This window comes from Amblyraja radiata, chromosome 19 (assembly GCF_010909765.2).
Source record: "Amblyraja radiata isolate CabotCenter1 chromosome 19, sAmbRad1.1.pri, whole genome shotgun sequence".
In the NCBI taxonomy this organism is placed as follows: domain Eukaryota; kingdom Metazoa; phylum Chordata; class Chondrichthyes; order Rajiformes; family Rajidae; genus Amblyraja; species Amblyraja radiata.
In genome coordinates, this window is record NC_045974.1 from 23,836,149 (window position 1) to 23,863,648 (window position 27,500).

Here is a 27,500-nt window from a genome sequence, read left to right on the forward strand (position 1 = left end):
TTTCCAGTCTTCCAGTAATGTGCCGGCCGAGAGTCAATGGCCGATGCCACATCCCAGCGGTCCCTGCGAGCGGGAAGGTGCTCTATCGAACCTGCTGGACTGCGGTAGATGATGTCCCGCATCTCTGCGGATTGACTTCCTAGAAGTTATTTTAATCGTGTTTGTTGTTTTGTCAGACAGCAGCGTCTGATTTTAATAGCCCCTTCTCTCCGACGATGGCTGGTTTGCTGAACCCATATTTTGTTTGCAAAGTTCCCCCTGCGAATGTTTGACGAGGGACCTCGACGCCCTTCCGTGCAAAGATCATATCTTTGCTTCCGTGGATTGTCCTGATCTGGGAGCCAGTGCGCAAGCGTGCCTTGCAGCCGCCTGCCCAACCAAAGATCTTATAGCTCCGCTATAGGATCTTTGTGCCCAACTGCTCCGCGGTTTGAATCCGAGCGGCGGCCGCGCGCGCTATGGGGGGTGTCAGGCGGGCGCATGCGCACGGGCCGCCGATGGGACAAGTCCTCACCAAGATGGCGAGCGCTCGGCGGAGGAGGTGAAGGTGAAGGAGAGCGAGAGCGGCTGGCACCGCGAGTTCGAGACGGGCTGAGGACTTATTAAACTCACTCTCAACCTTACCGCACCCTTTGAATGACATGGCCTGTGCCCTGGTAAGGATGAAAGAAACAGAAAATTCAGGATCGGAGCCTTCATGACAGCAATAGTGGGGCCATTCTGCCCATCGAACCGCGACTGGCCCACTGTTTTGCTGCCTTTCCATCAGCCTTGTCGGGTTTTTGCCACCTGAGTCTTTCTCAATTCCACATTCAATTCCTCATTGATATCCCCAACATACATTCGCGCAAGGTACATGCTGCACGATCAATAAAAAGTTTGATGAGGATTTCAAAGCGTCTTTGCCTGTGTTGGTGAGTCTGGTGAAGATGGCAGATTTCCTACCTTGTGGAACATCAACCAGATTGGTTTTTGCAACAAGTTGGTTGTTAATTTTTTTTAATTTAAAATTTAATAATGTTAATTTTGGAAATATAAAATGAAAAGGAAAAATGCTGGGAACTTACACCTGGAAGAGAAACAGTTAATGTTTAAGGGCCCGCCTGACCCCCCTATTGCAGCTGGAAGAGAAACAGTTAATGTTTAAGGGTCAATAATTATATAATTTAAATAGTCCAGCTTGTGTGTTTGGTTCAGTGTCTGTGTACTGATTCTGTAACTTAAGCATTCTGTGGTTAGTGGATTGCTCCACATAGATGTCAGGAGACTGTATTCATGAAGTTCACTCTTAATGTTGGATGTACAAAGGTGACAGGAATGGAATAGATTCCTTGATACCCCTGCGGTCAAGTCCTTAAAGCTCACCCATTGAACTTTATGATTAAATATCCTACATAGCACCTCTGATTTCAAAGTATTTATTATTTCTTGTGATATAAATTCTACTGGCAAGAACATCAATTATTAATCCTCCATGATCTCCCTTGAATGATTTGCTAAGTCATTTTAAAAAGAATCCAAATTTGAGACAACCAAGTTGCTATTGGTCTGGAGTTTTTAAAGCAACAATCCAATGGAGTTTTAAGCCACAATTAAGTGGCCATGGCATAATAATTACTGATTACTATCTTTTCAATTTTCCAAGTTTATTTAATTCCCCATCTGTTGTGTTGATATTTTAATTTGTACCTGAGATCATTAATTGCACTGCTGGGCTCATAATCCTATTAATGTAGCCACGATAGGGTACCCATTTGTCTTTACCTGTCAAGGGAACTTATTAGTAATTGACAGGAAGGACCATGTAAATATACGATTAAATATGTTATTTCCCAATGTATCAGTCATGTGGCATGAGACGATATTGACGTGTTAAAGAAGGCGAAAATGTTATACATAGGCCGAAAACGGTGAACATACTCAACATGTCAGGCAACAGCAATGGAAAGAGAAGCTGTTACTATTTCTTATAAAAAAAGACACTTAAGTGCTGGAGTAACTCAGCGGGTCAGGCATTAGTTCTGGAGAATATGGATAGGTGACATTTTGGCTCGGGACACCTTCTCCAGAGAAACCCGACTTCATCTGTTCTCCAGAGAGGCTACCTGACCTGCTGAGTTACGCCAGCACGTGTCTTTTTTTTGTTAAGCAGCATCTGCAGTTCCTTTCGTATTAATTTTTCTAATTATTGACTTCATTGGATATTGTGTTCATGTTTGTAGAATAGGTACTGGTTATTATGCATAAAAATAAACTTTCAGATGCTCATATTTCACACATAGATGATTTATTTGGAGATATACGGAACTGCAGATACTGAAACCTTGAATAAAATCCAAAGTGCTGGAGGAACAGCAAGTCAGCCAGCATCTGGTGGAGTTTCCAGACTGCTGGAGTTTCTCAGGCAGTCTCTTGGGACAAGTACTCTTTGGCTTCTTCATTAATGACATCTTACCATCATAAGATTAGAAGTGTGATATTTACCAAAGATTGCACGATATAGTATAGCATAGTATATCTTTATTGTCATTTTCCTGAGTACTCACATACCCAGAGGTAACAACAAAACGTTGCTCAACCAGTGTCCATTCAGTGTGCAGTAAAAAATAAATAGAAATAAAAATACATATATCATGAACAAATTAAACACTCTACTCTCTACTAAACATCAACAGGCGTTCCGATCGGCAGCGGCACGACAGTGGCTCTGCTGCAGTGTGTCCAGGTTGGTGGTTGGTGCGCGATACTTTGGCAGGGGGCAAAGTCCGTTTATCAGTCTTATAGCCTGCAGGAAGATGAAGATTCACATCTACTTGGCGTCCAATGTATAGGAGGCAACATCAAGAGCACCAATTGCAAATGAAGAGGTGTAGGTGAACATCTGCTCACCTACAAGAGCAGGTTAGGTCCCTGGATGGTGGTGCTCTCCTCCCACACACACTGACTAATACATCTAATGTTCTTGCCTCTTTGTTCCTGTTTTGCTTTGGGTTGAATCTTATTTAAAATATTGACTCTGGGTACAATAGATAGCCAACCTACTGATGATGAGCATGAAAATTGATAATCGAATAAGGCATATTTGTGTTTTAATATCCTAGGATGATCCAAGCTTAGAGCACAACTTTAAAGGTCATAAAGATGTAGTTACAAGTGTTGATTTTAATCCAAACAACAAACAACTGGGTAAGTAAGTATTGGACATTTTGCTTTATATTTGAAATTTCATTGCATACTTCACTGTGAAACATATTGATGGTTGTTTGCATTTTTGGGTTTCCTTGACTATTTCGAAATTTTTTGTTATCCCCCGACCCATGACTTCTCTGTATTCAAATGTTGTTTAGCATATCAATGATTTTTATTGCTTTTGTATATTATTGTGGTGCTCAGTAATCTATTTTTTTGGTGGACAATTTGACATTTGACTATTATGTTGCTTCTTTGTTTCTGCCTTACCCCAATTTTTAAATCAGACTTATGATCACCCTCCAAACCTCAGCCTTCATTACCCTGCCAATTCTAAATGAGAAGTAGTTTAAATGCTTAATTTATTTAAAGTTGCTTTACTGTAAAATACTTTTGAACATTTTCTATAACTTCATTATGTTTCACAGTGAACTATGCAATGAAATTGCTAGTTTGCATGAAGCTCACAGAGTAAACAATATAATTACAGGAATGATAAAAACTTCAATAAATAAAATAAAGTGCAAAACAGCAGAATGGTGCGAGGCAATCACTCGCTGCCCTGTTACTCTCTATAGCTATTGTGTTGCTCCTCTTCCCTTCTGCCTTGCCCCAATTTTTAAATCAGACTTTTGATCACCCCTCCTAACTTCAGCCTCTGAAACAATTATTCGTAATCTAATTGCAATTATGTGTTAGTGCCATTGAATCTTAGTCAGCAAAGCAAATAAATGTATATGCTGATGAAAATTACATTAATGGTTAATAAACGTAATTGTATTCTATTTTTAATGGTCTGCCAAAGAGCAATAGTAAATGGAGCATATTGTTTTTGTTTTGTTTTTTAAATAATACATTATTAGTCTGGTTGCCAACAAAGTAATGGATAACAGTGCATAACAAGAAATGATTCACAAAATGTTAATGTCATTTGTTTTTTCTAATTCCTTGACCGTTTTATTATTTGGCTACTGCTAGTAGAAAATACTTCAGGGAGTGGTTACATTGCAGGATGAGTTGAAAACAAAGTTCAAAGAACAACATCTTGAGGATGGTTTTGGTAGTGAGACATAAAATATTGAGAGAAAAATCATACCAAATGGCAATGGCAAGGTAGAGAAATGTTGGGGGTGTCCAGAACCAGGGGCCACACAGAGAGTTGTGAGTGTGTGGAATTCTCTGTCTAGAGGCTGGTGGAGGCTGGTTAGATTAGATTCCTTTATTGTCATTCAGACCTTTCGGTCTGAACGAAATTATGTTGCCTGCAGTCATACACAGAACCAATAAAAACAAAACATACAATAAACACAAATTAAACATCCACCACAGTGAGTTCACCAAGCACATCCTCACTGTGATGGAGGCAAAGTCTTAGTCTCCATCTCTTCCCTCCTTGTTCTCCCTCTGTGCTGAGGCGATCGATCCAGGACGGAGATGCCGCCCTCCAGTCCAGCGGACCACCATGGTGATGTCGCCGCCGCCGAAAGCCGGGACGCCGTCTCCGCTCCGAGACGGCCCGCCACAGCATCAGCTCCGGGCAGCCGCCCCAGCTCCAGGCCGCCGCCCCAGCTCCGGGTCCCGCAGTCTCCGCTCCGGGCCGCCGCCCCAGCTCCGGGTTCCGCAGTCTCCGCTCTGGGCCGCCGCCCCAGCTCCGGGCAGCCGCCCCAGCTCCGGGTTCCGCAGTCTCCGCTCTGGGCCGCCGCCCCAGCTCCGGGCAGCCGCCCCAGCTCCAGGCCGCTGCCCCAGCTCCGGGTCCCGCAGTCTCAGCTCCGGGCCGCCGCCCCAGCTCCGGGTCCTGCAGTCTCTGCTCCGGGCCGCCGCCCCAGCTCCGGGTCCCGCAGTCTCCGCTCCGGGCCGCCGCCCCAGCTCCAGGCCGCTGCCCCAGCTCCGGGTCCCGCAGTCTCAGCTCCGAGCCCCACTGCATCAGCTCCAGGCCGCCGCCGAAAGCCAGGACGCCGCACCAGCAAGTCGGGCCACCGCTACCTCAGCCCCGAAGTCGGCCAGCATCTCGTTGGTAAGTCCTGGCTGGCTCTGCCTCCGGAGCCTCGGGGTCAGTCGCAGGTTGGAGGCCGCCAGCTCCGCCATTAGGCCTCAGCGCAGACGGAGGCAGAGAAGGGGGATACGACACGAAAAAGTCGCATTCCCCCGAAGGAAGAGACAGAGAACATGTTTCACCCCCCCCCCCCCCCCATAACACAACCCAACAAACTAAAACTTAACGAAAACAAGACAAAAAAAAACAACAGAAAAAAGTAAAGACAGGCGGACTGCAGGCGAGCCGCAGCTGTTAACAGCGCCGCCACTTCCGTAAACTGAGGAGAGAGGAGAGTTCTCTGGATGCTTTAAAGAGAGAGTTCAATAGAGCTCATAGGGATAGCGGAATTAAGGGATATGGAGAGAAGGCAGGAATGGGGTACTGATTGTGAATGATCAGCCATGATCACATTGAATGGCGGTGCTGGCTCGAAGGCCCGAATGGCTGAATGGCCTACTCCTGCACCTATTGTCTATTGTCTATAAATATAATTTGATGACTGAAAAAAGAATATGTGGTCCTAGCACAATCAATTCTGGAAAAGTACTCTTTGTTAATATTTGGAGACCAATACATAAGTTGGGAGTGGAAACAAGGAACTGCAGATGGTGGTTTTGGGTCAAAACGTCACCTATCCATGTTCTCCTGAGATGCTGCCTATACCACAGAGACTCCAGCACTCTGCATAAATTGAGAGAACTGCTCCACCTAATGGTCAAGCTGCAACTTCATAGAGTCTTTGTGTAGGAAAGAACTGCAGATGCTGGTTTAAATCGAAGGTAGACACAAAATGCTGGAGTAACTCAGCGGGACAGGCAGCATCTCTGGAGAGAAGGAATGGGTGACGTTTCGGGTCGAGACCCTTCTTCAGACTTAAACATCACCCATTCTTTCTCTCCAGAGATGCTGTCTGTCCCGCTGAGTTACTCCAGCATTTTGTGTCTAGCTTCATAGAGTTGAATGTACTCCAATTTCCTTCACCATCCACTGATGCATGCAGCCAGATTTAAGAGATGCTTTAACATAGGATGGATTTGTTCTGGGAATCCCAATTGCACATAATTCCTGGTTCCTTCATTGTCGCCAGTTCTAAATCTTGGACTTGATCCTTCTCCCATGCATTGTGAGACTAACCTCATTGGAAGAGCAGCAATGACTCACTAACAAATTCTCAGGAGTTAGTTAACTGCATATATATATCTCCAAATCATTCTGGGCTAGTACCTATTTTAGAATTGTGCACTCAATTTGCGTTTCTCAGCATTAAATTTTATCTGCCTATTTCACTAGACTGTGCATATCTTCTTAACTTTTAACTGTTCACTACACATACAAGTTTTAGACATCTGTAGACACTTCATTATACGTTTCTCCCAGTCCAAAAAAAAATCAGCCTGAAGAAGGGTCACAACCAGAAACGCCACCTGTCCACAGCCTGCTGAGTTGTTCTTGCACTTTGTATCTTGTTTATAAACCATCTTCTGCGGTTCCTTGTTTCTCAAAAAATCTATATATTTCCCGTTCCCTATCTAATTCTCTATCCATGCTGTTGCAATCTTTTTTACCATGTGGGCTTCCATCTTAATTGTAAACCTGTTATGTGGCATTTTACTAAAAGCCTTTTTAAGTTCCACACATACCTCTGTTATTTTATGAGAAACCTCTATCAACCTTTAACAAATCTGTGCTGGCTTTCTCTGATCAATTTCTGCACGTCCAAGTGTCTGCTCATTCTAATGTATAATAAATTAAACAACACCTCTCATATCCTTCAGCACTACATATGAATTATTGTAGAAAAGGTCAGAGAGGAACATATTTGTGCCTTTCACAATCTTGGGATGTTGCACTGCGAGTAAGAACCAACACATTTTTTTGATATGTGGTCACTATTATGTATGCACCATTGTGCATACAAAATTAAAAATTACCTTTAAATAAATGGCACGATCTATAATAAATTGTGATAACACTTTTATTCTACCTAAAGCCTGAAAATTATCAAGTTCATCTGATGTAGCATGTGATTGGGCAAAATATCGTCGAGCCTTTGGGTGTTTTGCAGAATAAGGCCAAGGAAAATACTTAGCAAACGAGTATCATGTCTTGCTGGGAATCATCATACTTTCTGTAATTAATATAATAAATACAGGAATAAATTGTAAGACTTATTAACGAGGACTTGAATTGCCTTTTAAAACACTTTTGATCTATTATATCAAGCACTCAAAGTAATTCACTCATCCATAAAATATACAAAAGAGGTGCAGAGATTTTCTTTGTACTGTTTCGTCTTTAAAAAATTCTGTCATTTTAAAGGGGTTTTTGTACATTTTTCTTCTGCATTGAAAAAAAACAACTGCATTGTGTGTAAAGGATATACAAATTTCCCCGCAAGCATTTTTCACCTATTTTCATCAGTACATTCCACCCAATTGACTTATTTCTAACTGTTTAAATTGATGTTTAATCTATTTTCGTGGTCATCTCTCTGTGAACTAGACTAATATGAGTGTCCTAGTCTAGTCATATGTTTGCTCAATCCTTCTTTAGAGGAAGTGGGCATACTGTTGTAGCATTCTGAACAGAATTAGTGAGGTTTTGTTTTTGCAATTAGATAAAAGACAGCATAAATTATTTCCTACAATAACGAAATGCTCAAATTGTTTAGCTGAAACTGTGATTGATTATAAGGAGCCATATCAAAAATCATGAAATACTAATCTTGTTATAAAAAAGAACGTGATGGAACAACTCAGCAGATCAGGCAGCATCTGCTGAGTTTAAAAAAATATATATATATTATCTGTGGTGAGAGTGAAACAGTTAACATTTAAGCTTGATGACCTTTAAACAGAACAATCGGATGAAAAGATTTGATCTGAATTGTTTAACTGTTTGTTTGTCTGAGGATGTTGCCTGACCTGCAAGGTACTTCCAACATTTTCTTATTTCACATTTCCAGTTTCTTAAGTTTTTGCTCTTCTAATATTGATTTTTTAAAATATTTTTCTGAAGCAACTACCTCATTTGATAAGCACCTTATGATATGGAACTTGAAACCTCAAACTCGAGCCTACCGATTTACAGGACACAGGGATGTTGTGATGTGCGTCCAGTTCTCTCCGTCAGGTCACCTTGTGGCATCTGCTTCACGAGATAAGACTGTTAGACTCTGGACTCCAAATATGTGAGTAGAGTTACTGATCCTTTATTTAATAATGTGGTACAAATGCATTTTAGGTTGTAGTTATTTTTATTACATATAAATAGCAGATTTCCCCAGGTATTGTTCATGGCAAGTTATAGGTAACACTTCTAAACTGAAATACTGTAAAGTGGAATGTTTTCAAACTTTCAAAAGAGTGGATCTCAAGGCATTGCTTGGTGTTCCTTATCTCTCAGGCTTTATTTCTCACTTTGCTTACCTCTTATTTGTACTTGAATTCATTTTTATAGAATGTAGACATTGCTGACAAGGTTGGCATTTATTGCAACTTCCTTATCACCCTCAAAAGTGGCACATTTGAAATCCTTCAGTTCTATTGCAAGGACTCTCTTCCTCTTGGAAAAGATACCAATTAACTTGAAGCAGATGCACTCATCGGCCTTCATGATCTTCTGCCAGAAGAGGTTAAAGATGGGTGGTAGTCGGTTGGACAGATTATCTTTGGACAGAAGCTTATTTTTCAGATATTGCAAGAAGGAAGATGGTATGTAGATTAAAGGGGAACTTGTAAGTGCTAATGTTGCTCTGTGCCTGCTGCGCTTCTCCTTCTTGGTGGTAGAAGTTTTGTTTTTGGGAAACATTGTGGCAGTGGTGCCCAATATTCATGCATTAATAGACAGTATAAAGTGCAGACACTGTGTGGAGGGATTGAATGTTTAGATTAGAAACATAGAAATTAGGTGCAGGAGTAGGCCATTCGGTCCTTCGAGCCTGCACCGCCATTCAATATGATCATGGCTGATCATCCAACTCAGTATCCCGTACCTGCCTTCTCTCCATACCCTCTGATCCCCTTAGCCACAAGGGCCACATCTAACTCCCTCTTAAATATAGCCAATGAACTGGCCTCAACTACCCTCTGTGGCAGAGAGTTCCAGAGATTCACCACTCTCTGTGTGAAAAAAGTTTTTCTCATCTCAGTTTTAAAGGAATTCCCCCTTATCCTTAAGCTGTGACCCCTTGTCCTGGACTTCCCCAACATCGGGAACAATCTTCCTGCATCTAGCCTGTCCAACCCCTTAAGAATTTTGTAAGTTTCTATAAGATCCCCTCTCAATCTCCTAAATTCTAGAGAGTATAAACCAAGTCTATCCAGTCTTTCTTCATAAGACAGTCCTGACATCCCAGGAATCAGTCTGGTGAACCTTCTCTGCACTCCCTCTATGGCAATAATGTCCTTCCTCAGATTTGGAGACCAAAACTGTACGCAATACTCCAGGTGTGGTCTCACCAAGACCCTGTACAACTGCAGTAGAACCTCCCTGCTCCTATACTCAAATCCTTTTGCTATAAAAGCTAACATACCATTCGCTTTCTTCACTGCCTGCTGCACCTGCATGCCCACTTTCAATGACTGGTGTACCATGACACCCAGGTCTCGCTGCATCTCCCCTTTTCCTAATCGGCCACCATTTAGATAATAGTCTGCTTTCCAGTTTTTGCCACCAAAATGGATTACCTCACATTTATCCACATTATACTGCATCTGCCAAACATTTGCCCACTCACCCAGCCTATCCAAGTCACCTTGCAGTCTCCTAGCATCCTCCTCACAGCTAACACTGCCCCCCAGCTTCATGTCATCCGCAAACTTGGAGATATTGCCTTCAATTCCCTCATCCAGATCATTAATATATATTGTAAATAGCTGGGGTCCCAGCACTGAGCCTTGCGGTACCCCACTAGTCACTGCCTGCCATTGTGAAAAGGACCCGTTTACACCTACTCTTTGCTTCCTGTTTGCCAGCCAGTTCTCTATCCACATCAATACTGAACCCCCAATGCCGTGTGCTTTAAGTTTGTATACTAATCTCTTATGTGGGACCTTATCGAAAGCCTTCTGGAAGTCCAGATACACCACATCCACTGGTTCTCCCCTATCCACGCTACTAGTTACATCCTCGAAAAATTCTATAAGATTCGTCAGACATGATTTACCTTTCGTAAATCCATGCTGACTTTGTCCAATGATTTCACCACTTTCCAAATGTGCTGCTATCCCATCTTTAATAACTGACTCTAGCAGTTTCCCCACTACCGATGTTAGACTAACTGGTCTGTAATTCCCCGTTTTCTCTCTCCCTCCCTTCTTAAAAAGTGGGGTTACGTTTGCTACCCGCCAATCCTCAGGAACTACTCCAGAATCTAAAGAGTTTTGAAAGATTATTACTAATGCATCCACTATTTCTGGAGCTACTTCCTTAAGTACTCTGGGATGCAGCCTATCTGGCCCTGGGGATTTATCAGCCTTTAATCCATTCAATTTACCCAACACCACTTCCCGACTAACCTGGATTTCACTCAATTCCTCCAACTCCTTTGACCCGCGGTCCCCTGCTATTTCCGGCAGATTATTTATGTCTTCCTTAGTGAAGACGGAACCAAAGTAGTTATTCAATTGGTCCGCCATATCCTTGTTCCCCATGATCAACTCACCTGTTTCTGACTGCAAGGGACCTACATTTGTTTTAACTAATCTCTTTCTTTTCACATATCTATAAAAACTTTTGCAGTCAGTTTTTATGTTCCCTGCCAGTTTTCTTTCATAATCTATTTTTCCTTTCCTAATTAAGCCCTTTGTCCTCCTCTGCTGGTCTCTGAATTTCTCCCAGTCCTCTGGTATGCTGCTTTTTCTGGTTAATTTGTACGCATCATCCTTCGCTTTGATACTATCCCTGATTTCCCTTGTTATCCACGGATGCACTACCTTCCCTGATTTATTCTTTTGCCAAACTGGGATGAACAATTTTTGTAGTTCATCCATGCAGTCTTTAAATGTCTTCCATTGCATATCCACTGTCAACCCTTTTAGAATTAATTGCCAGTCAATCTTGGCCAATTCACGTCTCATACCCTCAAAGTTACCTTTCTTTAAGTTGTATGAGAGATTGTATGAGAGTGAAGTTGATGCTTCATCCTTTATAGAATTTAACTTATTGAATGTTATTAGAGTTGCCATTATTTTATGTGATATCACTCGTCAGTGGATAGATTCCCCTTCCCCAACATCCCCCCCCCCCCCCCAACACACCCACATCATTACTGCCAGCTACATATTGTCTGCATTTTTACCAGGATTCCTTGATGCTATATTTAGTTAAATTCCAAAAATTAGGGTTGAACATACGAACAAATGGGACTTGCTGCTTGCTCATCTCAGATATGTGCCTCTTTTTTTCCTCTCTGATTTCACTTTCCTCTCCCTGTGTCCCTCTTAGTTCTATGGGAGCAATGAATCGAGCATTGAATCGAATCACATTGGATCACATTTGGTGTAAATACTCGATTTCTGTTCACTGTACATTAATGTCATGTCAATACTGATAAAACAGGTTTTCCAATCGCTTTGTAATGTTCATAACTAATTATTTTAAAGTAATGCCTAGATCCTCTTTAATAAGTGTTTGCTTTTGACATGGTTGTGCTGGCTTATCCTTGCAAGTCAGTCCTGCTGCCTGATCCACTGAGTTACTGCAGTATTTTCTGTAAACCAGCATCTGCAGTTCCTTGTGACTATTGTTAAGTTTTCATGTCTGTACAAGTTAGTACACATCTCTCTATATTCTTGATACTTATTACATTATAAGAGTTGAAAGAATGATAAATTGTCATATAAATATTCTAACTAATATTACAGCTATGTTTGGATCATGAACCTTCATTTAGTTATAAAAGGTACAAAATGTTATTTTATTGTGAAAATATTTATCCACATTGTACATAAATGTTTTGAATATGAAAATAATAAATTGAAGTAATAGTAGTCATTTCCTCAAGTATAATAGCAGATGTTTTCTTTTTTTTTTAATGTTTTAGTCATTGACTTGACATTTACCCAAATTGTAGGCAGTTTTGACTTTCCTACATTATTGGGTTGTTCGACTTTAGAAAACACTGAAGTGATTTTGATATCGTTTGTTTAGTAAAGGTGCATCAACTGCATTCACAGCCCACAGTGCCACAGTTCGCAGTGTGAACTTTTCCAGCGATGGGAATTTCCTGGTTACAGCAGCCGATGACAAATCAGTAAAGGTGTGGAATGCTCATCAGCAGCGGTTTTTGTTGTCCTTTAAAGAGCACAATAACTGGGTGCGATGTGCAAGGTATGTTTCTGTCAAATAATGGCTGACCTAGTGAGCTTTACATGGATAATATTGAAAATTGTTCATAACCTAGTTTGGTAGAGGTCCACCACCGATTTTCCGGCAACCATTTGTTCCAGAGCAATTCTGGATTACCCGTTTTGCCAGACCAACAGAGATCACGGAGACCAAGAGGAGTCGGAACGGTTCGCCTAGGCTGCCGAGGGCCCGAGATGCCGGCCAGCAAAGTTGGCCTCGGTAATCGACTATGCGAACAGATCTGTCTGCTCTGGTTGGGCCCGAGACCCGGCCGCAGGGGCCAAATTCAACCCACCAATCGGCCACGGAAGTCCCAATGAGGTTGAGATTGGCCGCCTCACCCAGCCTAGGCACCACATTAGGCTCCCATGGAGTAATATGAGCATTGAACACTAGGTGGCGCTTGCTTTTTCGATATCATTTTCTAATTAGCTTAATTAATTAATGTGCAACTTTTGGCACTGACGAGTTATGACTTCCTTCTCAATTATATGTTATCTAAATTGTGCTAAATTTCAAGTTGTCCCCAGACACGGGTCACGAAATTCTAGACACCTTTTCGATGCTCGGCCCACAACTGGAATGTGCAGTAGAATACTCAACTAAGTGCAATGCAATGTCCCTAATGTTTACGGAGGTGTGTCCATTTTTTCTTCCATTCATGATATTTTAGTTATTCCATTTCCTAAACAAGAATCTAGCATGTTACTAACTGGTATGAAAATTGTGCATTTGTTTTATTAGTATTTTTAACTTGGAGGTTAACTGAACATAAAGTTCTTCAAGAATGTAACAAATAGAATTGCCAGAGGGGCACCTGAAGATGTAGATGTTTGAATTTCCAGGTGCAACGTTATGGAGGTTTATAAAGTCCTTGCTCTATTCTCCAGTAAATCTTTCTGCTGAACTGTTATGCACTTCAAGTTTTATATTTGTATTGTTTATGCTATGCAAACTTGGTACAACAATTTTATTCAATATTTCTGTGGTGACGAGTTAACATTCTTTAGACTTTAGAGATACAGCATGGAAACAGACCCTTCGACTGGCCAAGTCCGCACCAACCAGTGATCACCAGTGTACACTAGCACTACCACTTTGGAGTGTGGGAGGAAACTCAAGCTCCCAGAGAAAACCCAAGCAGTCACAGGGAGGATGTACAAAATCCATACAGATAACAGCGGTAGTTGGGGTTGAACTTGGGTCTCTGGCACTGTTAGGCAGAAATTCTACCAATGTGCTGCTGCACCAGCAATTCTTGTAAGCAAGTGTTGTTAAATGTTTAATTGTCTAAAGAGACCCACATTTAGTGGTATTCAAGTGTAGAAGTTATTGTACATTTTTTAAACAATTACTAAATTCTGATTGTATTTCAAATGCATTATTTTGAGCAGGTTCTCCCCAGATGGAAGGCTTGTAGTTTCCTGTAGTGATGACAGAACTATTAAGATCTGGGACACAGTAAGCAGAGAATGTATCAATACTTTTACAAGTCATGGAGGGTACGTTTATATTCTTTTATACTCAAGTATTTCAGTATAGTTTAGTTTTGAGAGATGCATTGGATATCTCATGGCATTACTTGCAAATGTCTGATTTTAATGTTCAGCTGCTTACCTTGCTTTGCTCATTAAACCACTGTGTAGAAAGGAATGGCAGATGCTGCTTTTTACCAAAGATAGACACAAAATGCTGGAGTACCTCAGCGGGACAGTCACCATCTCTGGAGAAAAAGAAAGGTGACATTTCCAGTCGGAAAAGTTCCGACACGAAATGTCACCTATTACTTTTCTCTAGAGATGCTGCCTGACCCGCTGAGTTGCTCAAGCATTTTGTACCTATTTTCTCATCAAACCACTGTTGTAACTGAGCAAAACCAGGTAATTGGACCTATTTTGCAGTTGATCCATGTATGATGGAGAATTATTTGTTCTTTTTGGACTCCAGGTTAAAGTACTGATGTTTCATAAAATGCTTTTTATTCCGTCTTGTCATTGGTAACACTTCCAACATGATTATATCTAGCTGTCCATCCATAATACTTGCAGTATTTTGATACTGCTAGTAAGGAGCCAAACTCTTGCTATTTACTGCATTATGCTTGCCTGTTTACTAATATTCAAAATATTGTGCTATTTACTTTAACCTAGGTTTGCAAACTTTGTGGACTTTAACCCCAGTGGCACATGTGTAGCTTCAGCAGGAACTGATAATACTGTGCAACTTTGGGATATCCGGATAAGCAAACTTCTACAACACTATAAAGGTAATTAATTGATGCGCTTAGTTGATTTTACAGAATGTAAGTCTAACTTTTATGTGAATATTTAAAAAATATGAATCTTATGTTTGTAGCATTTGCGACTAAATTATTTGCATCTGGGTTCACAATACATTTCTGAGTGCTTTGTTGCAGAGGTGTTAATAAAATGATGAATGTATGCCATTATAAATCAGTTTAATATCCTTTAAATAATTATTATCTCCATATATTGCAGTTACTGATCAAATCTAAGTCAGATTTCCATTGAGAAGTTTTCATGATCTTTTTATTGCCAGTTTCCTTTCCTTGTGTTATTATTTGTTTTAACACCATTTTCTTCTGTCCAGCATCTTTACTCTCTGTACATCCTGTACACCGGAAGTGGCGGCGCTGGTGAACGGCTGCAGCTCGCCTGCAGTCCGTTTGTCTTTACTTTTTTTGTGTTGTTTTTTTTCATTTTATCTAGTTAAGTTTTTGGTTTTTAGGTTGTGTTTATGTGGGGGGGGGGGGGGGTTGAAACGGGGCTTGCTGTCTCTCCCTTCGGGGGAATGCGACTTTTTTGTCGTATCCCCCTTCTCTGCCTCCGTCTGCGCTGAGGCCTAATGGCGGAGCTGGCGACCTCGAGACTCCGGAGGCAGCCAGAGTCAGGACTCACCCTGGGCTCGCTCCCGTGAGGGCGGCCCAGCTCGGGGCTGGAACGACGCTCCCGTGAGGGCGGCCTGGCGAGGGGCTGAGACTCTCCCGGAGGGGCTGTGGCGCTCCCGTCGGAGCGGCCCAGCTCGAGGGTGGAATGGCGCTCCCGTCGGAGCGGCCCAGCCCGAGGTGGAATGGCGCTCCCGTCGGAGCGGCCCAGCTCGAGGGAGGAACGGCACGCCCGTCGGAGCGGCCCAGCTCGAGGGAGGAACGGCACTCCCGTCGGAGCGGCCCAGCTCGAGGGAGGAACGGCACTCACGTGAGGGCGATCCGGCTCGGGGCTGGAACGGTGCTCGGGTGGCTGGGACGGCGTTCTGGCGGCGGTGACCTGAGTCCTGGGTTCAGCCGCGGGCCAGCGGCTGCAACCGCTGGACTGGAGGGCGGCAGCTTCGACCACCCCGGGCCGCGGTGTTTGAGCCGGCCCGTTTGCGGGGTTCGGTGAGCCGCGGGACTGTTTGTGCCATCGCCCGGTGGGGTATCGCCTCAGCGCAGAGGGAGAAGAGGAGGGAAGAGACTGCAGCCCTAAGATTTTTGCCTCCACCACAGTGAGGAGGTGCTTGGAGGATACACTGTGGTGAATGTTAATTTGTGTTTAGTGTTGTTTATTATTGTATGATTGTATGTATGACTGCAGGCACGAAATTTCGTTCAGACCATAAGGTCTGAATGACAATAAAGGAATTCAATTCAATTCAATTCAAAATCCTCTGCACATACACTCTATCTAGGCCTTCCAAGGGCTCCAAACTACTACTATTTATAGTTTGTATGAGTGTTTATGTAAAGTGAGGGGAGGTGGGGAAGAATTCCAGCAGAAATGACAAGAAGGATATCTGCATGTGAGGTAGAGAATGGAAAAGGCAGATGGGAGGGATCATTCTGAAAGAATGGGAGACAGATTATCATGGTAGTTTTGGCCTAACTTTCAAGCTTTTATGGCAAAGTTTAATGTTGTAGCATCAGTGAATGTACTATATTAAAATGAATAATTTGGTCAATAGCACCTTGCTGCTGTTGGTTGTTGAACATTAAAAATAGCTCAAACGTGCTCTTCAAGTTGAAGTTCGCGTATACCAACTAAGGTACAGTGAAATTTGAGTTACCATACTAAGTGAAAATAACACAATACACACATAAAATAAATTTAACATAAACATCCACTACAGTGGAATCAACATTCCTCACTGTGATGGAAGGCAATAAAGTTCAGTCATCTTCCTCTTTGTTCACCCGTGGTCGGGGCCTTGCACCCTCCGCACTTGCCGTTGCCGACGGTCCGATGTCCAAGCCCTCTCGTCGGGATGATTGAAACTCTTATATTGAGAAATAAGAGATCTTTGAGATTCCAAAGGAGTTAAAAATCTTTTAAAAGATAATTGCATCATTAAGTAACATGCCAAGTAAAACCAAAACAGCATTATTTTTGATTTTGTATTAAAGAGTAATTAATGAATCATTAAGTATATGTTTAAAAGCTTCTAACTACTCCCAATTTTTGCAATTGCATTATACAATAGGGGTTAGAAGGGTTGCTACTAGATACTGTGCATCTAGTAATGCATCTGGTCGCAGAAGTATATTAAAGATGTCGGTAAATGGAAAGCCGCCTGGGACAAATGCAGAAATATGTGCTAAAATATATTGAGATGCAGATGTATTGAAAAAAATTGTAGCCATTGACTTATTCAAAAAGTTCACCAAAGCACTTCAAATTATACTGACCGTCACTTTTCCAAACAGTCCACAGTGCTTCAGTGAACTGCTTATCTTTCCATCCTTCTGGTAACTACCTTATCACTGCATCCAGTGACTGTACTCTCAAGATCATGGATTTATTGGAAGGACGACTATTTTACACACTCCACGGACACCAGGTAAAAATAATGATACGTTTAAAGATGCAACCTTTTTCAATGACCTATTGCAGTTCTTCAGTTTCTAAGCAATGTGTTGCTTATTTAGTTTTAACTTAATTGTGTTAACTGTTAAATCAAACTCGTCATTTATTGTATGAATCTTTAATCAATGGAAAGGTTGTGTCGTGCAGTTACAAGAATATTGTGTAGAATTTGTAAGAAGTGCAAATTTACACATTAATGTGCACATTAGTGGGCACCTTGTGTGGAGGGCCAGTGGATTTTTATGCCTGGCTCCTGTAATAAGAAAGTGGTACATGCCTTTGTGCACAATTAATCTTATATGCACAGAAATCCATAGAGGGAAACAAATAGATCACATGTGGGAGACAATTGAGAGGCATCCAGTCAGGAGCACGTCAGGAATGAGGACAAGGGCATTCAAATAGGGGTGTTGTGACGTAAGTGATTTTATCATGTATTGCAAAGATATAAAGAGGTGCATTGGGACGGACGGACTGGACTCTATGTGCAAACGTGCACCAGCAAATAGAATGTGACTATAGGATAAAATGAATGGTCCTATCTTAATGCACATGGCATTCATAACAGGAGAGATAACAGTGGCGCAGCAGTAGAGTTGCTGCCCAGTGCCAGAGACCCAGGTTCGACCCTAACTATGGGTTTTGTATTATTTTGTGGAAGGACATTCCTCCTATTGAGGGAGTGCAGCGTAGGTTTACAAGGTTAATTCCCGGATGGCAGGACTGTCATATGCTGAGAGAATGGAGTGGCTGGGCTTGTATACTCTGGAGTTTAGAAGGATGAGATGGGATCTTATTGAAACATATAAGATTATTAAGGGTTTGGACATGCTAGAGGCAGGAAACATGTTCCCGATGTTGGGGGAGTCTAGAACCAGGGGCCACAGTTTAAGATAAGGGTTAAGCAATTTAGAACGGAGATGATGAAACACTTTTTCATACAGAGAGTTGTAGTCTGTGGAATTCCCTGCCTCAGAGGGAGATGGAGGCCGGTTCTCTGGATACTTTCAAGAGAGAGCTAGATAGGGCTCTTAAAGATAGCGAAGTCAGGGGATATGTGGAGAAGGCAGGAACGGGATACTGATTGGGGATGATCAGCCATGATCACATTGAATGGCGGTGCTGGGTCGAAGGGCAGAATGGCCTCCTCCTGCACCTATTACCTATTGTCTGTCTGTACAGAGTTTGTACGTTCTCCCCTTGACCGTGTGGGTTTTCTCGGGGTACTCTCATTTCCTCCCACGTTCCAAAGACGTACAGGTTTGTAGGTTAGTTGGCTTTGTTAAAATTGTAAATTGTCCCTAGTGTGTGGGATAAAACTGGTGTATGGGGTGATCGCTGGTCGGCCCGGACTCAAAGGGCCTGTTTCTGCGCTTTATCTCTAAAGTCTAAAATAAAGTCCAAAGAGTAGACTTATTTGCAAATTATGCATTCATCCTAACAAATAATTTTTTTTTGTAGGGTCCTGTAATTGCAGTGGCATTTTCTAGGCAAGGCGAATATTTTGCTTCTGGTGGAAGTGATGCACAGGTTTGACACTTTGTTTCCTGTAACTAATAATTGCCCTTATTTCAGAAATATTATAATTATCTGATATCTGCCTTTCATTTCCTGTGCACATTAACTTTACTTCCTTTCTCACAGCGAGTGATGGTTAATAAGGTTTGTTGCTAATCTGTTAGACACTGACATTCCCGTCCATTGGTTGAAGGAAAATTGAGCGGTTCTCAGCAAGAAGTCCCAAGTAGGAATTAGCCTAGGTCTGTCAGCATTTCACAACGTCTGCTTGTAATGCTGACTGGCAAGAATGCAACAAAATAGCTTTTCACTATACCTCGGTACACTTGACAATAAACCAAACTAAACTAATACGCTGTCTTAGTTAAAAACTTATGGATTCAGTTGTTGTGCTTTAAAATGTTGCAAACTTCTGTATGCTTAGTTGTATTGTTTGTAGCTTCCATTTCAAAATAATGTAAACTACCTGAAACTTCCCTCTAAATCCATTGCCCCCAACTCTCAGACCTGTTTGTCTCCATTGAATTAAATGCATTTATCTTTTCCAGATAGTATTTCATGAGGCCCCAGTGACACAGCAAGTCAGAGCTGCTACTTCACAGCTCCCGAAACCCAGGTTTAATTCTGACCTCAGTTGTCATTTAGGAAGTTTAGTTTAATCACATTCTCTCTGTGACCATGTGGGGTTTCTTCTAGTGCTCGACTCCCATTCCACACCATGCACAGATTAATAGTTTAGTTGCCCTGTGTAAGTTTTCTAATATGTAAGTGAGTGGTAGAATCTCGGAGGGAGTTGAATGAAATGTGGGGAGAAGGAAATAGGATTAGTGTCGGTAGACACAAAATGCTGGAGTAACTCAGCGGGGCAGGCAGCATCTGTGGAGAGAAAAAGACACTGAGTTACTCCAGCATTTTGTGTCGACCTTCAATTTAAACCAGCATCTGCAATTCTTTCCTATACTAGGATTAGTTTAAATTGGCAGCTTGATGTCAGCACTGATGCAAAGGGCTGTTTCCATGCTGTATGTCCAACAAAATGAAATGTTCAAGGAGTCTGTGATAACATTGTAAATTGAATCATTAGTTGACAAAGCAGTACAAAACGCACACCAATTACATGAAAATCAAATAAACTGCAGACGCTGGAAATCTAAATCAAGAAGAGAAATTACTAGAAATACTCTGCAAGTCAGGCTGTATTTGAGGGATTAGAAACAGAGTGAGCATTTTCAAGTTGGAGACCTTTCATCGCAACACTAATGGTAGTAGCTCCAGTTGTGACCAGTGAAGTATTTTGCCCATAACTCTGAAATCCATGGTACTCATGGGCAGAAATCTTGGGGGGTGCTATCCCATCCCCCCTCCCCCCCCCCCATGTTTTGAGAGGTGGGGGGCAATCCCCCCCCCCATGTTTTATGAATCACGTTGCAGCAAAACCTTCTCCACAGCCTCCAAAGTCAGCCAGCTCCAAGATGGTAAATCCACAGGCTCTGCGATCGGAGCCCTCAAAGTCGATTCCAGTTGGAAGCCGCCAGCTCCTAGAATCTAGCAGCCCAGGACTAGCTGCAGTTCCCAGGTCAGCTCTCCTGCCCCAAGTCTGGCTGTAGAGCGCAGGTCGCCTGCTTGCCCCGGGACTGGCTGTAGCGCCCAGGTCGGCTCGCCTTCCCACACTCCAAAGACTTGTAGGTTAAGTGCTTCGGTAAATTGTAAATTGTCTCTAGTGTGTCGGATGGTGCTAGTGTACGGGGTGATTGATGGTCGGCGCAGAAACGGTGGACCAAAGGACCTGCAGTTCCCAGGTCGCCTGCGCGCCCAGGTCGGCTCGCCTGCCCTGGGACTGGCTGTAGCGTCCAGGTCGGCTGGCAGGTCTGGCTGTAGCGCCCAGGTCTGCTGCGTGCCCCGGGACTGGCTGTAGAGCCCAGGTCAGCTCGCCTGTCCTAGGACTGGCTGTAGCGACCAGGTCGGCTGGCAAGCCTGGCTGTAGTGCCCAGGTCGCGAAAAACGGATGATTTTGGGTTACGGGCTGGATCCGGCCCAGGGGCCGTAGGTTGCAGACCCCTGTCCTAGATGTCAGGCCTCATTGTTTGTCCCCCCCCCCCCCCCATGTTTTTAAAGCGATTTCCGCCCATGATGGTACGTAACATTTACTCTTGATTAAACCAAATCTGATACTTCAAAGCTAGTTGCAGGACTTTACTGTGGGTCTCATTTGTTGCATTCCTACAGGGAATATGGTTGAACAATATCTCTTTAGCTGTTCAGGGGGTAAGAAGAGTGTCAGTCTTCAGTTGTCGCATTTTCTAAGCCATATGACAAGTTTACTAAAGTTTTTGCTCCACAGCTGACTTTATCATTTCAAAATGTTACAAAGGGGCAGCACAGTGGCGCAAAGGTAGAGTTGGTGCCTGACAGCACCAGTGACCCAGGTTTGATTCAGACTATAGGTGCTGTCTGTATGGAGTTTGTACGTTCTCCCTGCAACAACGTCGGTTTTCTCTGGGTGCTCTGGTTTCCTCCCACACTCCAAAGGCGTACAGGTTTGTAGGTTAATTGGCTTTGGTAAAATTTAAATTGTGCATAGTGTGTAGTACAGTGCTAACGTACGGGATGATCGTTGGTTGGCGCATCCCAGTGGGTCAAAGGCCCTGTTTCCGCACTGTATCCCTAAAGTGAGCCAGATTGCTTTCTGAATTAGGGTGGAGGGAGTGGAAAGACGCGATCTGCCAAAAAAGATTAGCTAACTTTGCTGCCCTTTGCTATTAAAAGTGGCATTTTCTGCAATGGGTGGCTCTACCAGCAGAGGGCAGAACATTCCAATGAGTGCAAACTCTTGAAATGCAACTGCATATACATAAATTATTTGGGCTATGAGTTGTGGGAAATCTAAAGCAAATGAAATCTCTTGTTCAGTGCACTAAATGGCAGAAATATTAAGGCAGGATGTGGAGAGGTCTAAAACGGGGGAAGGAACTGCAGGTTCATTGACCACACCAAGATGTAGAATTCTAAATTGGTGAGAGTATATTTTGATGTGCTGATGGGAACTAACTGAAGATTAGTTGAAATACTGTTTAAACTTCTACCTTCATGTGGTTAAGTTTGTAATTAAGTTGTACACACAATTTATTTCCAGTATCATCCAAATACACCTACACACATTTCGGTTATTGATTTCTTCTTTGTTTTTGTCACTCGTCAGGGTTAGTCAAGGTTCAGTCCAAGCTACTTGCAGAACATCTTAATGTCACATACAGCTGTACATAGTTGTAATCCCATGATTTCTTAGTATCCTCCAATGTCTTCTCATTACTTTTTCCTAACTTAATTTTCTGATTCGTTTTATTTTCCTAAACTTTAAACCAGTTGTTGTTTGCATTACATTCTGCCAGCAGTTTCTTTGTTTTGCAGGTATTGGTATGGAAGACACATTTTGATAGTATTCCTTACACTGAAGTCTTGAAACGCAATATTATGAGAACAAATCCTGATCCCCCTCCTCACATTACTGACATTCACCCAAGAATTCCTCACCGGCATACTACCAGATCTCAAACTATACAGGTGATTATATAATATTGTCACTCACAGAGAGACATTCAAAGAAATAAAACTGTATGAACCTAATTAATGCAGGCATTGACTTTCTGAAACACTGTGCATCGACACTCGTAGAGTCATACAGAAACAGAAGATAGACATAAAATGCAGGACTAACTGAGTGGGTTAGACAGCATCTCTTAGAGTAAAGGAATAGGTGAAGCTTTGGGCTGGAACCCTTCTCCAGTCTGAAGAATGTTTCCGACCTGAAACATCACCTATTCTATTTCTACAGAGATGCTGCCTGAGTTGCTCCAGCATTTTGTGTCTATCTTGGTATAAAACCAGCATCTACAGATCCTTCGTACACAACACATGAACAGATCCTTCAGCCCAATTTGTCCACGTCGATCACGTTTTATAGCCGCTAGTCCCATTTGCCTGTGTGTGGCCCATATCCCTTTAAATCTTTTCTTCCATGTTCCTGTCTAAATTTCTTTTAACATTTCCAGTGTACCCACCTCTACAACTTGCTCAGGCTCCCTATTTCACACCCATGAAATATGGAGTGAGATATGTTATGTTTAAAGTAGACAGCCAAGCTGTAAGAAAGTACCTTTACAATGAATGGTAGGGTCCTGCGGGTGTTTTCGACCAGAGGGATCTAGGAGTACATAGGTCCCGAAGGTGGCATCACAGGTAGATAGGATGGTCAAGAACATCTCGACCCTTCATCAGTCAGGATATTGAGCATAGAAGTTGGGACGTTAGGTTACAGTTGTACAAGATGTTGGTGAGGCCACATTTGGAATGCTATATTCAGTTTTGGTCACCATGCTATTGGAAGTATGTAATTAAGCTGGAAAGAGTGCAGAGAAGATTTATAAGGATATTCCCAGAACTTGAGGGTCTGAGCTATAGGGAGAGATTGGGTAAACTAGGATTTTATTCCTTGGAGCGCAAGAGGCCGAGAGGTGATCTTATAGAAATGTGTAAAATAATGGGGAAAATAGATAGGGTGAATGCACAGAATCTTTTAACCAGAGTGGAGGAATCAAGAATCGGAGGACATAGATTTATGGTGAGAGAGGAAAGGTTTATTAGGAACTTGAAGGGCGTCCTTTTCACGGATAGGGTGGTGGGTATATGGAATGAGCTGCCAGAGGAGGTAGTTGAGGCAAATACTATAACATACTAATACTAATGAAAATAGTATATTAATGATATTTGGACAGGGTCATTGAGAGAAAAGGTTTGGTGGAATATGGGCCAAACACTGCCAAGTGAGACTAGCATAGATTGGTTATTTTGCTCAGCATGGGCAAGCTCGGCCAAAGGGCCTGTTTCTCTGCTGTATGACTATAGATGCCATCCATTGAGTCACTGTAGCAACAAGTACCAGTCAAGAACCTACACTTTCAATTATTATCCTTAGGCAGTCCAGCCTACTCAGTAACATGTATAAGACAATAAAAATAGCTAATATACATTACGAGAGATCTTAGTAGTAGAGTTTATGTAAAGATTTCTGTAGGGAGCGGAGTGATATAGATCATGTACAGATCGGTTTATCTTGCATTATATTCACCATAGACATTGTGTGCCCATGGGCCTGTTCCTGTACTGTATTTTTCTATGTTCTAAAAAGCAACCATACTTGCAAACTTTGTTTTGTTTGTTTGTGACATTCTGGCGAATCTTCTGTAACTGAAGTGTTTTTGTCAATTTTGGCATATTCAACTGGCCAGATCAATCCCAGGACTGATGTAGCTGACATGCAGACATCCGATCCTCTGGTGATGGATGTTGGAACAGGCTTTGTCTCTAATCACCAGGTGAGTATGTGATTCCACATGTGAACCTTTTAATGTATTTGGGAGGTGAGAAATGGAAATCCAGATTTAACTGTTACATAAACATAGGTTTACATTTTGAGTTAAATATTCCTTTTTATTGTTTTCAGTCAGTTATTTTCAGACACCAGGTTTTTATAGCCAAGCTAGTCCCATTTGGCCCGCCTTGCTATAGAAGGATATCATTAAGCTGGAGTGCAGAGAAGATTTACAAGGATATTGCCAGAACTTGTAGGGTCTGAGCTACAGGGAGAGGTTGATCAGGCAAGAACGTTATTCCTTGGAGCGCTGTAGATGAAGGGTGATCTTGTAGAGGTGTACAAAATCATGAGAGGAATAGATTGGGTAAATGCATGGAGTCTTTTGCCCAGAGAAGGGGAATCGAGAACCAGAGGACATAGGTTTAAGGTGAAGGGGGAAATATCCAATCGAAATCTGAGGGGTAATTTTTTTACACAAAGGATGGTAAGTATGGAATGAGCTGCCAGAGGAGGTAGTTGAGGTAGGATGGTTTAGATGGTTTTGGGCCAAGCACGAGCAGGTAGGACAAGTGTAGATGGGGCATGTTGGTTGGCATGTGCAAGTTGGGCCAAAGGGATTGTTTCCACGCTGTATGACTGTCTAAATGGGAGTCCATGTTCTGTTACATAAGCATAGGTTTACATTTTTAGTAAAATATTCCATCTCGCGATTACTTTTTATTGATTTGTTATTTGTTAAGTTATTTGAGCCTTCTCAGATGATTATGTCCAAAGGTGGTCTCTATATTTTCAGAGACACAGTCAATAAATTTGAACTTTTGGGCAGTACAACAAAGTTCCATTTATTTAACAGTTTTGTCTCGACAAATGTCCTTGACTCTGCTGGAAAACTAAAAGCAGCTTTGAGCTTCCAAAGGCAATGTTAAGGACAAGCTTATACAAAGACCGTGCAAAAGAGGGATAGAATCCTTGTGATTCTGATTCACTATGGTATCCAATTCCATTACTTAAAATAACTTTTTTTGTGGGTCAGTTTGTGACATGAGGGCTCGAAAAAGATCTGGCGAACCCATCTGTTCAATAAGTTGGGCTTCACTATTCGTAGTTATTGTAATTTTCTATTTAAACGTCCCGGCAGTCATTGGGTTCCTGGAGATAATATTTCTGAAAAAATAAAAACATTTTTGTCTGGAAAGTGCTAAGATTAAGGTTTAAGAAAATGTTCGCAATCTAATATTTAGGATAAAAATAGTACTTCTGTCATCTCAGTGGAAAAAAACTTATCAGATCCATAAATTTTACACAATGCCTCAAGTGTCAAAAGATCACTTGTATCATTGCATGTGTCACCTGAAACGTCCAATATATGCACTAGAATTTTTACAATACATTAATCTAACTGAAATATGCTTGTTATCTTGTAAAAAGCTACAGATTATGACTGCTAGTATTTGTAACATTCCAAAATCAACAATAGTAAAGCTTCCATCAATGACCATGTTGAGAAACATTAACCATGTTTTATAAAGCATCTATACCAATGCACATGGCAGAAAGGCAGATGGATATCCCTGCCTGAAGTAAGTTGTTATGGACTGCAGTCTGGTAGTGCAGTAGTTGAGGCAGGCATAAACTAGACACAAGGAAAGATATCACAAGAAGACATTAAAATGCTGGAGTAACTCAGCAGGTCAGGCAGCATTTCTAGTGAACTTTAGGTTCTTCTTCTGCAACGTCACCCATCCACGGGGTAGAATGTATAAAGTAAATGCTAGGCCACTAAGTTGATATCATACTCGCCACCAGAGGAGATGAGGTATCAAGTGTGATTAATATGTATAAGGACATTTAGACAGGCATTTAGATAAGCAAGCAAAGAAGAATATGGTTCTAATGCAGGCAATTGAGATGTGATATTGTGGGCTGCAGGGCCATTTCTGAGCAGTACAACTCTGACTATGGCAGATGAAGATTTTGATATAGGTTGTATTTTTGGCAGGTTAATAATATACTTTGGTACAATTCAGCATTCTTTCAAACCTTTGCATTTGAAGGCACAAATATATCCTCTAACCAATTAATTAAAAGAGAGAAGAGGAGGGGGGGAGGAAGTTATGCGGGGTGAGCAGGTATGGGGGGTGGGGGGGACAGCTGGGCTGTGGCCGCACTCGGATGTTCGTCAGCATCTCTCGGGTTGGCCGTCGGATAGTGAGTTATGCAGGTAGGGAGGGACAGTTAAGTGGGAGGGGGAGGAAGTTATGGGGGATGTGGGTGCGGCTGCACTCGGGTGCTGGTTGGCATCTCTCGGGTTGGCCGTCAGATTGCGAGTTATAGCCTATGGGGGGGGGTGGGGGGAGGAGGTAACTCAGCCCTGGGGTGGTGAGGGCTGTGGGCGGAGCGGGGTGTGGGCGCCCCTCTCTCTTTCTCTGCCTCTAGGAGGGGGAGAGGGTAGAGGCAGCAGCTACCAAAGTCGTAGAGCACAAGCCTCCCCATCAGGAATCTGGCCCGAGGTAGGCTGCGGGCGTCGTTGACCAGAGCGAGGCCCACAGCGCTCTGAGGACTGTGAAAAGCAGCGGTGGGCCGGCAGCGCATTCACCAGCGTAACAGACGATTGGGCGGGGGAGATGGAGAGGATTCAAAAGCAAGCCGGTGACCTCCCGTGACCTCAGGACCTGCAGAACTTGCTCGTTCTTTCTGCAATAACGATCGCCGCCGCCATGTTGTTGAACTTCAAGAAGCCCAGCGGAGCGTGCTGGACGACTTGATTACGTGTTCACGGGCTTCAATCCACGTAACTGGTTGCCCATTGAAAAGACTGCGCAGCTGGTCGCGAGGATCAAAGGCATTGTGACGTCATGCAGCAGTTATATTTTAAAACAATTTTAGTTAAAAACTCGGGAAATAATTAACCAAATTTTCAGATGAGGAGATTTTTTAATTCATGAGGTAAATCTCTACCGGAATATGTAAAAATGTCTCCGTTTTGGGGGAGATGTGACTGACAACCGAACAAACAAACAAACAAACAAACTATCGAAGAGAGTTTTATATATTATGATATGATATGATAATCATCAATTTTTTTTAACATATGATATGCTTCTGGATTTAAATGATCAATCTTACAAGATACAAGATACATTTATCTTAAGTGGAGTACTGAAATTGCAGCTTAACTGCT

General features: G+C 42.4%; 1 protein-coding gene across 3 annotated transcripts in view; it reads left to right on the forward strand.

The window, feature by feature from the left end:
* The first annotated feature begins 419 nt into the window (after positions 1-419).
* Positions 420-27,500, forward strand: part of LOC116984013 (POC1 centriolar protein homolog B-like) — a 48,677-nt gene continuing 21,596 nt past the window's right edge. Inside the window, exons 1-10 of one of the 3 annotated variants that reach the window (XM_033038043.1) lie at positions 420-656; positions 3,102-3,186; positions 8,243-8,414; positions 12,377-12,556; positions 13,969-14,076; positions 14,725-14,840; positions 17,271-17,404; positions 18,892-18,960; positions 22,357-22,509; positions 24,234-24,320. In XM_033038043.1, the coding sequence (XP_032893934.1) occupies positions 642-656; positions 3,102-3,186; positions 8,243-8,414; positions 12,377-12,556; positions 13,969-14,076; positions 14,725-14,840; positions 17,271-17,404; positions 18,892-18,960; positions 22,357-22,509; positions 24,234-24,320 (1,119 nt within the window). In that variant the 5' untranslated portion in view covers positions 420-641. Of the gene's footprint in view, positions 657-3,101; positions 3,191-8,242; positions 8,415-12,376; positions 12,557-13,968; positions 14,077-14,724; positions 14,841-17,270; positions 17,405-18,891; positions 18,961-22,356; positions 22,510-24,233; positions 24,321-27,500 lie in introns of all 3 variants that reach the window. The other 2 variants (XM_033038041.1, XM_033038042.1) reach the window with 2 other exon arrangements.